The following is a 12,705-nucleotide window of genomic DNA, read 5'->3' as shown; positions in this document are numbered from 1 at the left end:
AGTGATACATACTGAAATTTGAATTTTGGGTCCAGAAGTAAGATGGAAGGAAGGATATAATGAAGGACAGCAGGAGTGAAAATGAGCACACACACACACACAGATGCAGATGGCAGGGTGGGCTCCAGGGGGACGTGTTGGCTGTGTCTCTTCTCTGCCATGAGACCATATGTGTCTAGAAAGAGTCACTGTTGTTGCTGGGCCGCTTTGGACTGCTTCAGGGAAGGACGGGGTGAAGGAGGGGTGCCGACGGTGAGGAGGGTGCAGAGGAGGGGGTAAGAGAGGGGTGCAGAGGAAAAGAAGGAGGGGGTAAGGGAGGGGTGCAGAGTAAGAGGAGGAGGGGGTAAGGGATGGGTGCAGTGGAGGAGGAGGGGGTAATGGAGGGGTGCAGAGGAGGAGGTGGAGGGGGTAAGGGAGGGGTGCCGAGGGAGAGGAGGAGTGACGAGGGGGAGGTGGAGGGGGTAAGGGAGGAGTGACGAGGGGGAGGTGGAGGGGGTAAGGGAGGAGTGACGAGGGGGAGGGGGAGGGGGTAAGGGAGGAGTGACGAGGTGGAGGGGGTAAGGGAGGAGTGACGAGGGTTAAATTATAAATTGAGAAAGGTGAGAAGAGTACCAGATTATGAAATACAGGGAGTGGATAGAGAAAGATTGAGTTGGAGGCACAGAAAGAGATGGTGGGAGAGTTTCCTTTACCTCCCTAAGAGAAAAATAAAATAGCTCTAGTAGAGAGGGGTTGAAGTAACTGTGAAGGTACATAGTACACAACATTAAGAAAAGAGCAGTTGTCACCTATTATTGTAAGGAGAATGACTGTGTCTAGTTTAACCACTGTGAAGTGGTTACCATGGTAATACCCAGCTTTCAGAGTGGTGCTATATCTGTTTGGTATCCTTAAGCAGACCAATTTACAGGCAGCTTCACATTCCCGCTCAGCTTCAACACAATCACAATGATTATCTGACTGACCACAATGATAATCACTTTACTGAGCTCGATCAGAGCCGATACACTGATCCCACCATCAAACGATTCACTCCATCCCTTTATCGCTTCTTTCTATCTCTATTCTGATCTGGTTCTCTTGCTTTCTCATATCTCTACTGTATCTCTCTCTCTCTTGCTCTGTTGCTCTCTTTATTTCTGTTACTTTCTCTCTGAGAGTGGGTATAGTTTAAAAGTATAGTTTGTAGTGTAATTTATGGTATAGTTTATGGTGTAGTTTATGGCTGAGCTGTGCCTCTATCAGCTCCATGTAGCATTAGCCTGGTTCGCCTGAGGCTGTTTCTTTACCGACTTGATTGGTCATGGAGCCTACATAGACCTGCATGTAAAGTAATACTGTATGTGTGTATAATGTACATATGCGTATAATATATTTAGATTATGTTCCAGTATCTAGTTGTACTGTATGTGATAGCTGAAGACATACATCCGCTTGTGTAATGTGATTAGTGTGAACTCGTCAGTCACAGCTCAACAGCACGGATGACTGATCCCTTTACGCTCAGGCAGAAAGCAGAGACACCTCAGTGGTCCTGGCAGAGGGACATGCTTCACTCAACACCCCAGAGACCAGTGACCAGCATCATCCAATTCTGTTATTTTACTCACTCTTGATCTCAGTTATTCTCACTCTCTTCAGCTTCTGCTCTCCTTCTCTCTCGGTTCCTCCCTCTTCATTTCTCTCTTCCTGCCTCTCTGTGCTTTTCACACTAAAGACAGGCTCTGTTCCTCACCTGCAGCTGTGGCTTAGCTGTTTGGCTGGCGACAGGGAATTTAGAGGGATTTAACAGAATGATATTTTGGGAAAAGAGAGCATGAAATGAAAGAGGACAAGAATGGAGGGGGAGGACAAAGAGAGAGATCCTAACCTACTTTCCCTGTTGGGGTCTGGGAGAAAAATCTACAAAGGGTGATTGACATAGAAAATACATGAGGGAGGAAGGAAAGGGTAATACAGGAGTGATATAACACAAGATTAAGCATAGCAAACCGAAAACAACCAGAATGATACACCATACATGTTAACCATAGAAGCAGCAAATGTTCAGTTGTTTACAACGAAATAAGTGCATTCAAAACAGTTATTTTCTCTTCAAATCAGAGAGCTATCAATGTCCATGAAGTGCATTCACACATTAGTTAATTAGCGTGTGTGTGTGCGTGCGCGCGTTTACAGATTTGATTCAACCGCGATAGTGCTTGTTCTCTCTTGTAACGGTTCATGTTGAACAAATGTACTAAATGGGCACTAACTCCAAGTCGCCAAGGCCCTTAAGACGTCCTTTATGTGCCATTCATAGTGTTGTAGGCTGTAGCTTATTCTCTCACCACCAGAGGATAATAAACTCAATCCACTGTGACGTTTACCCTACATGGTAGACCTATCTAGATCCATTAGCTTAGAGTACGTTGAAGTGATTCAGGTCAGATTCCACTGTAGGTGATGACAGATAATGGGATGCTGGTGACAGGTCCAGCTTCCATGACTTTACACATGGCTATATTATCCCATCATGTCCTATGGACATCACTGGGACTAATAAGATGGGATGTTTTGGATAATGATGATGATGTTTCATCATTATCTATACAACAGTAAGGGATGGGAGCAAAACAAACACAATAGCAGTAGAGGTGGTATACCATGGACCATAATGCATCTGTCTATGGGATTGGAATCGTCAGCCTTCCATTTCCCCACACATTCATCTTAACAGAGTCAGCTGTTGGACCAGAGCGGTGTGTGTCGGTTCGCTGAGCATCCGTAGCCCAGTGTGTGTGTGTGTGTGTGTGTGTTTTTACAAGTGTGTGTTAATAAGCACTATCTGAGGAGCCATGATCCTGCTCCAGTGCTGTGTTGTTATCGGGAGGCTGCTGCTGTTCTAGTGTCACTCAGTTTTATTGTCTGTGTCTATCTGGGATTCTAACAGGCCTCTTGGAATTAGCCTCAGATGATTAGCTAGGGCTGTTATCTCCCTGCCTTTTCTCCTCCTTATCTTGTTTCTGCCTCTTCTCCCTGTCTTCCTATCTCCTTCCCCCTCTTTCCCACGTGATTAGAACTGATTCCCAACTTGCTTTGGAGAAGACATATTTTGATATGCACTGTAAAGATATTTACCCGGTTGCTTACACACGATCACAAACTGACTCCTCCAACTTGCTCTCACTCTGGCAGGAATGTTTGCACACACAGACACATATACACACACACACACACAACACACACCCCAACAGGGTCAGGGTCCAGTTGTTCCCAGTTGTCAGAGCCGCTCTCTGATTCAGCGGCAGACGAGGGTGAAGTGCAGGACATTTTCTTTTCTCTTCTCCTTTCTGCTCTCTGTCTCCATGCAACGCATATTGGACTGATGTCACGGCCCAGGCACGTGATTGGTCAGATACTATTCTTAGTCTGTTGAGGGGCTACTGCCTGTCTGCCAGGGTTGGGGTAAAACATTTTTTTATTCCAGTCAATTCAGGAAGTATACTGAAATTCTTATTCCAATTCCCTTTTCAATTAGGGAAAGTTTCCTGAATTTAAATGGAATTGACCCAACCCCCCCTCTGTGTTTTCCACTCTCTCTCTCCTTTCCTCCCCAGAGGTGTGGTGGTGTGGGTCTAATAGCACTCGGAACAGGACACTTACTGTAGAGTACCCTTCTGCTTCATATCAGTCAACTTGTGCTGTATAGAACCAGAAATGTTACATGATTGTGTTTAATGTCAAGGAAGTTAGGTACAACAGCCAATTTCCTATCTACAACACAAAAACTGCAGCCATGTTACCTTGACTACTTAAGAGAGCAGTAAGACTAGAGCCACGCAGCAGAGCAAGCTCTAGCGTGATGGAGGGGTATAATTTAAAAGACGTCGGTTGAAATAATGTGCAACATGATTCACCATGCAGACAGGGTCCAGGCGCATCTGTGAATAATTCATTGTTACAGTTTGCTCTCTCTCTTTCCCCCTTCCCTCTATTTCTGTTTCCCTCTCCCTTCACTATCTCCCACTCCATCTCAACACGCGCTTCTATCTCCCTCTCTGTTCTGATTGTATCTCCAAAGTGTATTCATACGCTCCAATTCTGGAGGCAAGTAGCTATTAACAGTGGTGAATTGCATGAAGAGGGATGGTTGTACAGTATTGACTATGTGATATGCTTCTGAACAGGATCACCACCCACTACTGAACAGTTTTTAGCAGGCTGAGACTCAGTGTTTCAGAGTACTGATCCATGCAGGAGTGGGATGGGATGAAGCCCAATACCTCACTTCCCCAACACATGCTAACAGATTTACTGTGTGGACATATGTTTGTCAGTCAGCCTCTAGTATGACGGTGCCCTTGGCAACCTCTAGTTTATGTTGATCATCTCCTTACAATTTGATGTCATGGTTCATATTAGAATTAGTTTAGTGTTGCTATGGAACCATTAGTCCCTATGACGTATGTTTCCCTAATGGAGGGGGAGTGCTATTGGGCACGCACATACGAACACAGAGTATCTGCTCCAGAGGCTGTTAACTCATTCAAACTGTCCAGTCTTAATTCTTCTTAGACCTGAGACTTTTCTTTCTCTCTCATTTCTATAAATAAGGGAAGGTAATATGTTATTCCCTGCTATTCCTCTGTATTGTGTCCTTTGCACTATTTGGATGGATCCCCAGTGCATTTTACATTTATATTTCATGAGAACATAAGTTGGATTATTATGCTTTAGTGTTTGGGTGGCTATTAGCTTAAGTCCTTACTGTTGGAATAATAAACACATGGTTTTCTAATACAGAAGGACAAGCAAATGTTTTGAGGCAAGTGTTTGGGAAATAGGAAATAGTTTATGTTGTCTGAGCAACATGAAAAAAGAGTGATGAGTTTCACAGTTCAGGGCCCTCAATAAAGCAATCATGACAGCACATGCACTCAGTGGGTGTGAAATGTAGTTACAGTTATCTGGTTTCTGCGTCTGTCACGAGCCTGGCACGTTCCTCGCTCCAATGGTGGGTATTTTTTGTAACACAAATGAATGGCTGGACACCTGCGAATGTGATGTTGACAAGTAGATGATGAGGGTTTCAAATTAAACTGTGTGGGTGTGAACATGGGGATCTCTAGCCACACGCTAACATTAGGCTGCGTGTTGTGTGAGAGAGTTGAGGTCTGTGTGGGCAAGTGGTTTTCCGAGAACTTGTGCATAGCCTAAATGAAATAAAATAGCTTGTCGTTTTCAAGACATGCGCTCTCTCGATTAGTTTGTGGCCCTCAATAAAGCTAACTGGATATCTCTGCCTCCCTCTCTCTCTCTCTCCATCTCTCTCTCTCTCTGTCTCTGTCTCTCTCTCTCTGTCTCTCTCTCTCACTCTCGCTCTCTGTCTCTCTGTCTCTCTCTGTGTCTCTCTCTGTATGTCTCTCTCTCTACAGATCCTGGTAGGGGAACTGGTGGCATTCTTTCTGAAGGCTGAGGGGACGCAAGAGAAGACCATAGTGACAGCAGACTGCTGCTACTTCAACCCCCTGCTGCGACGCATCGTCCGCTTCCTAGGTAACCACTACAGCCTCTAGAGTCTAGACCAACACCACACAGCCCTGCCTGAACTAGTCTTGAATGATTAGTGTGTCTAACAAGATGATTAAAACACACCTGGAATTGAAAATATCTACAAAAGGGTACCTGAATTTGATGTATTTTAAAGGAAAATGTCGATGTTGGTGATGAGGTGATGTTGGAGTCAGGCTCAGGACGATAAATCACAAACTAACAGGCTTTATTCCGCACCCACAGAGTTATGAAGGAACGTGTCAAAACACTCCAGTGCGCAAAACAGGCGCACTCGAAAATACAAGGCACACGGGAAAATATCCCGGCGATACAAAATACAAGGAGCTCCACCGAGCTTCACTACTCTCCACAATAAACAATCACACACAAAGACAAGGGGGCAGAGGGAACACATATACAGGTACTGATGAGGGGATATGAACCAGGTGTGTATAAAAACAAGACAAATCAAATGGAATTATGAGATGAGGAGCGGCAGTGGATAGAAGGCCAGTGACGACGAATGCCAAAGCCTGCCCGAACCAGGAGAGGAGGCAGCTTCGGAGGAAGTCGTGACAATGTTGATTGGATTTGCTACTGTGCACAGGATATAACCGGTATAAAACAGTACAGTGAGAGCTCTTTCCCAACAATGCAGTGATAATAATAATAATATAGATAATAATAGAAAATTGAGGAAAAAAAACACAAGAAGTACGATATAAGTTTGAGTATAGGCGTAACTGAATGAACAACAGAGACAGAATGCAATATGGAATTTTATTAAATAATTTGGGGTATGGCCGAGGAATGCTCCTCGGAGCCAGATGCTGATGACAGGTAGCCCTTTGCTGGGCAGCTGGCATCTATAATAGGAAACAGAGTGAATTATCTTACGCGGCTTGATGAAGTTAAACGAGCATTCAGACCAGCCTTCCTGATTGAACTTTCGTAAACTACATTTGAAGAAACACAAGAACGCATGCCTCAGCGGTTTGTGATGATGAAGGCTAAAACTGGTGTGAAGAATTTCAGATCGATTAGCATGTTCATCACTTCAAGTGATCATGAAGGCTTTTGCAATTTCACACCTCAGCTGATAATTTATTTTTTATTTTTTGTTTCACCTTTATTTAACCAGGTAAGCCAGTTGAGAACAAGTTCTCATTTACAACTGCGACCTGGCCAAGATAAAGCAAAGCAGTGCGATAAAAACAACAACAACACAGAGTTACATATGGAATAAACAAAAACAAAACGTACAGTCAATAACACAATAGAAAATCTATATACAGTGTGTGCAAATGTAGTAAGTTATGGAGGTAAGGCAATAAATAGGCCATAGTGCAAAATAATTACAATTTAGTATTAACACTGGAGAAGATGATGTGCAAATAGAGATACTGGGGTGCAAATGAACAAAATAAATAACAATGTAAATAACAATATGGGGGTGAGGTAGTTGGGTGGGCTAATTACAGATGGGCTGTGTACAGGTGCAGTGATCGGTAAGCTGCTCTGACAACTGATGCTTAAAGTTAGTGAGGGCGATAAGTGTCTCCAGCTTCAGAGATTTTTGCAGTTTGTTCCAGTCATTTGCAGCAGAGAACTGGAAGGAATGGCAACCAAAGGAGGTGTTGGCTTTGGGGATGACCAGTGAGATATACCTGCTGGAACGCATACTACGGGTGGGTGTTGCTATGGTGACCAATTATCTAAGATAAGGCGGGGATTTGCCTAGAAGTGATTTATAGATGACCTGGAGCCAGTGGGTTTGGCGACTAATATGTAGTGAGGGCCAGCCAACGAGAGCGTACAGGTCACAATGGTGGGTAGTTTATGGGGCTTTGGTGACAAAACGGATGGCACTGTGATAGACTACATCCAATTTGCTGAGTAGAGTGTTGGAAGCTATTTTGTAAATGACATCGCCGAAGTCAAGGATCGGTAGGGTAGTCAGTTTTACGAGGGCATGTTTAGCAGCATGAGTGAAGGAGGCTTTGTTGCAAAATAAGAAGCCGATTCTAGATTTAACTTTGGATTGGAGATGCTTAATGTGAGTCTGGAAGGAGAGTTTACGGACTAACCAGACACCTAGGTATTTGTAGTTGTCCACATATTCTAAGTCAGACCCGCCGGCCACGGAAGGAGTGTTGTATGACATTGAAGCTCGTTTGGAGGTTTGTTAACACAGTGTCCAATGAAGGGCCAGATGTATACAAAATGGTGTCGTCTGCGTAGAGGTGGATCTGAGAGTCACCAGCAGCAAGAGCGACATCATTGATATACACAGAGAATAGAGTCGGCCCGAGAATTTAACCCTGTGGCACCCCCAGACAACAGGCCCTCCGATTTGACACATTGAACTCTATCTGAGAAGTAGCTGGTGAACCAGGCGAGGAAGTCATTTGAGAAACCAACGCTATTTAGTCTGCCAATAAGAATGCAGTAATTGACCGAGTCAAAAGCCTTGGCCAGGTCGATGAAGACGGCTGCACAGTACTGTCTTTTATCGATCGCGGTTATTATATCGTTTAGGACCTTGAGCGTGGCTGAGGTGCACCCATGACCAGCTCGGAAACCAGATTGCATAGCGGAGAAGGTATGGTGGGATTCGAAATGGTCGTGATCTGTTTGTTAACTTGGCCTTCAAATACTTTCGAATGGCAGGGTAGGATGGATATAGGTCTGTAACAGTTTGGATCTAGAGTGTCACCCCCTTTGAAGAGGGGGATGACCGCGGCAGCTTTCCAATCTCTGGGGATCTCAGACGATACAAAAGAGAGGTTGAACAGGCTAGTAATATGGGTTGCGACAATTTCTGCGGCAAATTTTAGAAAGAAAGGGTCCAGATTGTCTAGCCCAGCTGATTTGTAGGGGTCCAGATTTAGCAGCTCTTTCAGGACCAGCCGTAGCAAAATGCTTATTGAAATTCTCGATTAACAGCAGCTCCCAGGTAGGCTGGGGATAACTAAACACCTCTTTTAATTGGCTGTCATTTCTGTCTCTCGCTCTTTATCTCTTTCTCTCTCTCCCTCAGGAGTGTTCTCCTTCGGCCTGTTCACCACCACCATCTTTGCCAATGCCGGTCAGGTGGTGACAGGAAACCAGACGCCTCACTTCCTGTCTGCCTGCCGGCCTAACTACACGGCCCTGGGGTGCACATCCAACATGCAGTACATCACCCAGCCCCGCGCCTGCACTGGGAACCCCCTGGTAGTGGCTTCCGCACGCAAATCCTTCCCCTCCAAGGACGCAGCCCTCAGTGTCTACTCTGCAGTCTACACTGTGGTAGGTTCTGGTTTGGGGAGTAGGAGTTTGGACAGTTTGATACACATGTTATGGTATACCACCCTATAGTATATAGAGTTGATACCCAGCCTATAGTATTACAATGCCTGACAGTCCTCCTGGTCTCCTCCCCTATCTCTGTCTGTCCCAGATGTATGTGACGATAGTGTTCCGGACCAAAGGCACTCGGCTGACCAAGCCTACGGTCAGCCTGACCCTGCTATGCCTGGCCATGCTGGTGGGAGTGGTCAAGGTGGCAGAGTACCGCAACCACTGGGCCGATGTCCTGGCCGGCTTCTTCACTGGAGGAGCCATCGCTGTGTTTCTAGTGAGAGGGAGGGAGGGGAGGGAAGGATGGAGGGAGCTGCTGAGGGAATGGTGAGGGAGAGGAGGGTGGTTAGGGAAGTCATTATTCTGGGAGATGAGGGTGAGAGAATGTAACAGTGATGTATATTGATGACAGTTTACATTGATATTTTAAGTTCATAAGCACAGGGGCTGTTAATCCTGGTACTTCTCACCATGTGATGAGAAATGTCACTCTCATTTCACTTACAGTGAGCTCCAAAAGTATAATCCTGAATGAATCGTGAATAATGAAGAGTGCGAAATTTAGAAGCATACATTTCAGCCCCCCCCCCAAAAAAATGCTACTCACTGGACTCTACCCACACACTCACACATACTACACTGACACTCCAGCACACACACACACTGCATACGCTCACACACACACACATGCATATTGACGCCACACACTCACACATAGACACACTTTACATACGCTGCTGCTACTCTGTTTATTATATATCCTGATTGCCTAGTCACTTTTACTCCTACCTACATGTACATATTGTATTACATCAATTACCTCAACTACCTGGTACCCTGCACATTGACTCAGTACTGGTACTCCTTGTATAAAGCCTCGTTATTATTTTTGTCTTTCTATTTTTTAGCAAATATTTGTCTTACTTTTTAACTCTGCACTATTCGGAATGGGCTCGTAAGTAAACATTTCACTGTAAAGTCTACACCTGTTGTATTCGGCACATGTGACCAATACAATTTGATTTGATTTGATAAATGAATTTGTCCCAATACTTTTGGTCCCCTGAAATGGGGGGACTATATACAAAAAGTGCTGTAATTTCTAAATGGTTCAGCCGATATGGATGACAATACCCTCAAATTAAAGCTGACGGTCTGCACCTCATAGTCATTGTATCATTTCAAATCCAAAGTTCTGGAGTACAGAGCCAAAACAACCAGTAGTGTCTGTACTGTCATTGCTTTTTATTTTCTTATTCACCCAGTTCTTCCCCGTCTCTTTCCCTTTCTCTCTCTTTCTCACTCTCACTTCTCTCTCCCCAGGTGACGTGTGTGATCAACAACTTCCAGCAGACGAGGCCCCCTCCCCCTCCCCCGCGGCCCCAGCGCCCTGAGTCAGTGCTTGGCATGCCCATGGTGGCTCTGCCCTGTGTGGAGAGTCCACTCGAAAAGTTAAGTGGAACTCAGGTAAGGGGTGGGGGTGAGTGAGCGGCATGGCTGCACACACAGGGGGGGCAGACATGCACCCCTTCTCTCCCCCTTCTGTCGTCCCCCCGATCCCAAAAGTAGATGTCCCCTCACAGCGCATGCCCCAGCCCCAGCACCACCCCTAACCCTCAACCCTGACCAAAGCACAAGTATACCCAAACCTTGAGCCAGTAACCCTTTACTTAGAAAATGTGTGGACTTCTTAGAGTTTAGAGAGAGCCGTTTGCAGTAGTCTCTTCCTCAGTATTCATTCACCATCCCTCAGTGGTTTAAGCTTTGAAGGCCTCTTAGCTCTTTGAAGTGAATGAGAAATGCACTGTGAGCTCTTTAGATAAGGGAGAGCAGAGGGCACTAGGGAAGGACAACCTGTTGAAAGTGTGATTCAAGGGAGCAGCTTTGAGATGTCTTGTGTCTCCTCTTGTCTGTCACCTACACTAACCCTCACCTGACCTCCTCCCTCCCCTGTCTCCCACCTCGCTCTTTTCCCTTATCCCTCACTTGATCTCTATCCTTCTATCTGTGTCACCAGCATCCTGCACTCTCCTCCTGCCCTCCCTACAATCCCTACGTTCACCACCCATTCTGACCAACTTTTGATCGTTTTCTCTCGCTCCTCACTCGTTTTTCTTTTTTTCATCTCTCATTCCACCCCATCTTTCTCTCTCTGTCTCTTTCATTCCCTCTCTCTCTCCTTATTCCTCCCTCTCTTCTCTTCTGTCCCTCCCTCTCTCTTTTTCACTCCTCTCTCTCGCCTGCAGACTCCGAGGGGATCTCCTTTCACAGAGATCACATGACCATCAGCCGTATCGGTTCCCCGCCACCCCAGATGTCCTCATTCCGTCTCGCTCCATTTCCAGCGAAGTCTAGACCAGCCACACGAACATGAACACTCACACGAACACCACTGCGCCGCCCACCCGGCAGGCCGCTACTCCACCCTCTACAGATCCTACTCCACGCAGGTCTAGACTTTCAAAACACACACGCACACAAACACAGCACACGTAGCATACTCAGACCTCTACAAACCTCCCCCTAACCTTGTCCAAGCCCAAACCCCTGGGGAACCGAGAGGTGAGCTCTCAAAGTGAGACTCACAAAGACTTAACAGCTATCCAGCTGAACATTCAGTACAGTGTCAGGTACAGGAATGCCTCTTTCATTTTGTTGTTTCCAGAGGCTTCTTTTTTTAATGTGCTTCATTGTGTGAAGTACACATTTCACTGATATCACAAGGTGATGTTTCATCTTCTACGTGCTTGTAAGGTGAAACTGTCAGAATTCATCAAGCTGTATTCATTTGAGAACTGTGTTCTTTTGTGTTTTCAACTGTCTGTTGAAGATGTCCACCCAGGCAATGCAGCCAGTCATCCTGAAACACTTCAGTTATTTGTGTCTCTGTGCACTTTTAAGATGAATCTAAACAACCGCTCAATGAACACTCTCGGTTGGATGTAGGGCTCATTTTCAGTATCCTAGAATGAGCCAATCATCAAATAACTGCACCAGTCAACAAACTCAAGTGAACAAATGTTTACGGACCTATCACTTTCTGTAGCAACTTTAGTACTTAATTACTGTACCTTCAAAATACAGCATAGAGACAACACACACAGATCAGGATCCTGGTAGGTCTACATACACAGCATTAGCTCTCTGGCAGACCTCTCTCCAGCTCTGCATGACATTACCCAGATCAAAGGATTCTGTTCATATCGCTGAGAAGAAGACAAGACAACAACAAACAGGATGAAAGTGCAGACACAGTTTATTTTTCTCAGCTTTCGACTGGTTGCAGCTGCAGCAAGTCAGCATGAAATAGATACAGATTTGGTAAGACCGGATGAGACGCATTTTGAAATACATCACAAGTGACAGGACATGAGCTTTGTACAGTACAACATTTTTATTTTGCACTCAATGTATCTGGACAGGGAACCTTGGTTACCAAAGCTTTGTCATTGTGATGTCACCAAAAGATTTGTTTACTCACACATCACTTTTGTCTGGAATGGAACGGATCACATCGGCATGGAACGGAACACCACACTGGAAAACCAAGATTCCCTGTCTCTGTGCTGTAGAGAGATATTATTTACAATGGACTTTGCCTATTCATGTGATTATGTGATTTATTTATGAGGAGATTATTCATAGATGTATTTATTTGATATGTGTATATATGGTGTGGTTGCCACAGAAAACAGTTTTGCTGATTTTGATTTGCACAGCCCTCACTCATATCTCACCCTCCACTCTCCACTCTCTCCCACTGGCATATATTTTTCTACTGCTGTTTGGTTGTCTTCTTTGTGTTGTATCCTGACTATACCGTCACTG

At 45.1% G+C, this 12,705-nt stretch overlaps 1 protein-coding gene across 1 annotated transcript in view; it reads left to right on the top strand.

The window, feature by feature from the left end:
- LOC311104077 (phospholipid phosphatase-related protein type 5-like) overlaps positions 1-11,232 on the top strand; it is a gene marked incomplete at both ends in the record, with an annotated part of 53,094 nt that extends 41,862 nt beyond the window's left edge. The window contains 5 exons of the mRNA XM_084145739.1: positions 5,418-5,538; positions 8,576-8,826; positions 8,978-9,154; positions 10,201-10,328; positions 11,124-11,232. Of these exons, the coding sequence (XP_084001865.1) occupies positions 5,418-5,538; positions 8,576-8,826; positions 8,978-9,154; positions 10,201-10,328; positions 11,124-11,232 (786 nt within the window). The remainder of the gene's footprint in view (positions 1-5,417; positions 5,539-8,575; positions 8,827-8,977; positions 9,155-10,200; positions 10,329-11,123) is intronic.
- Positions 11,233-12,705: the final 1,473 nt, after the last annotated feature.

This window comes from Coregonus lavaretus (assembly GCF_964263955.1).
Source record: "Coregonus lavaretus genome assembly, chromosome: 2".
Lineage (NCBI taxonomy): Eukaryota > Metazoa > Chordata > Actinopteri > Salmoniformes > Salmonidae > Coregonus > Coregonus lavaretus.
This window is presented reverse-complemented; position numbering and strand designations above follow the sequence as displayed.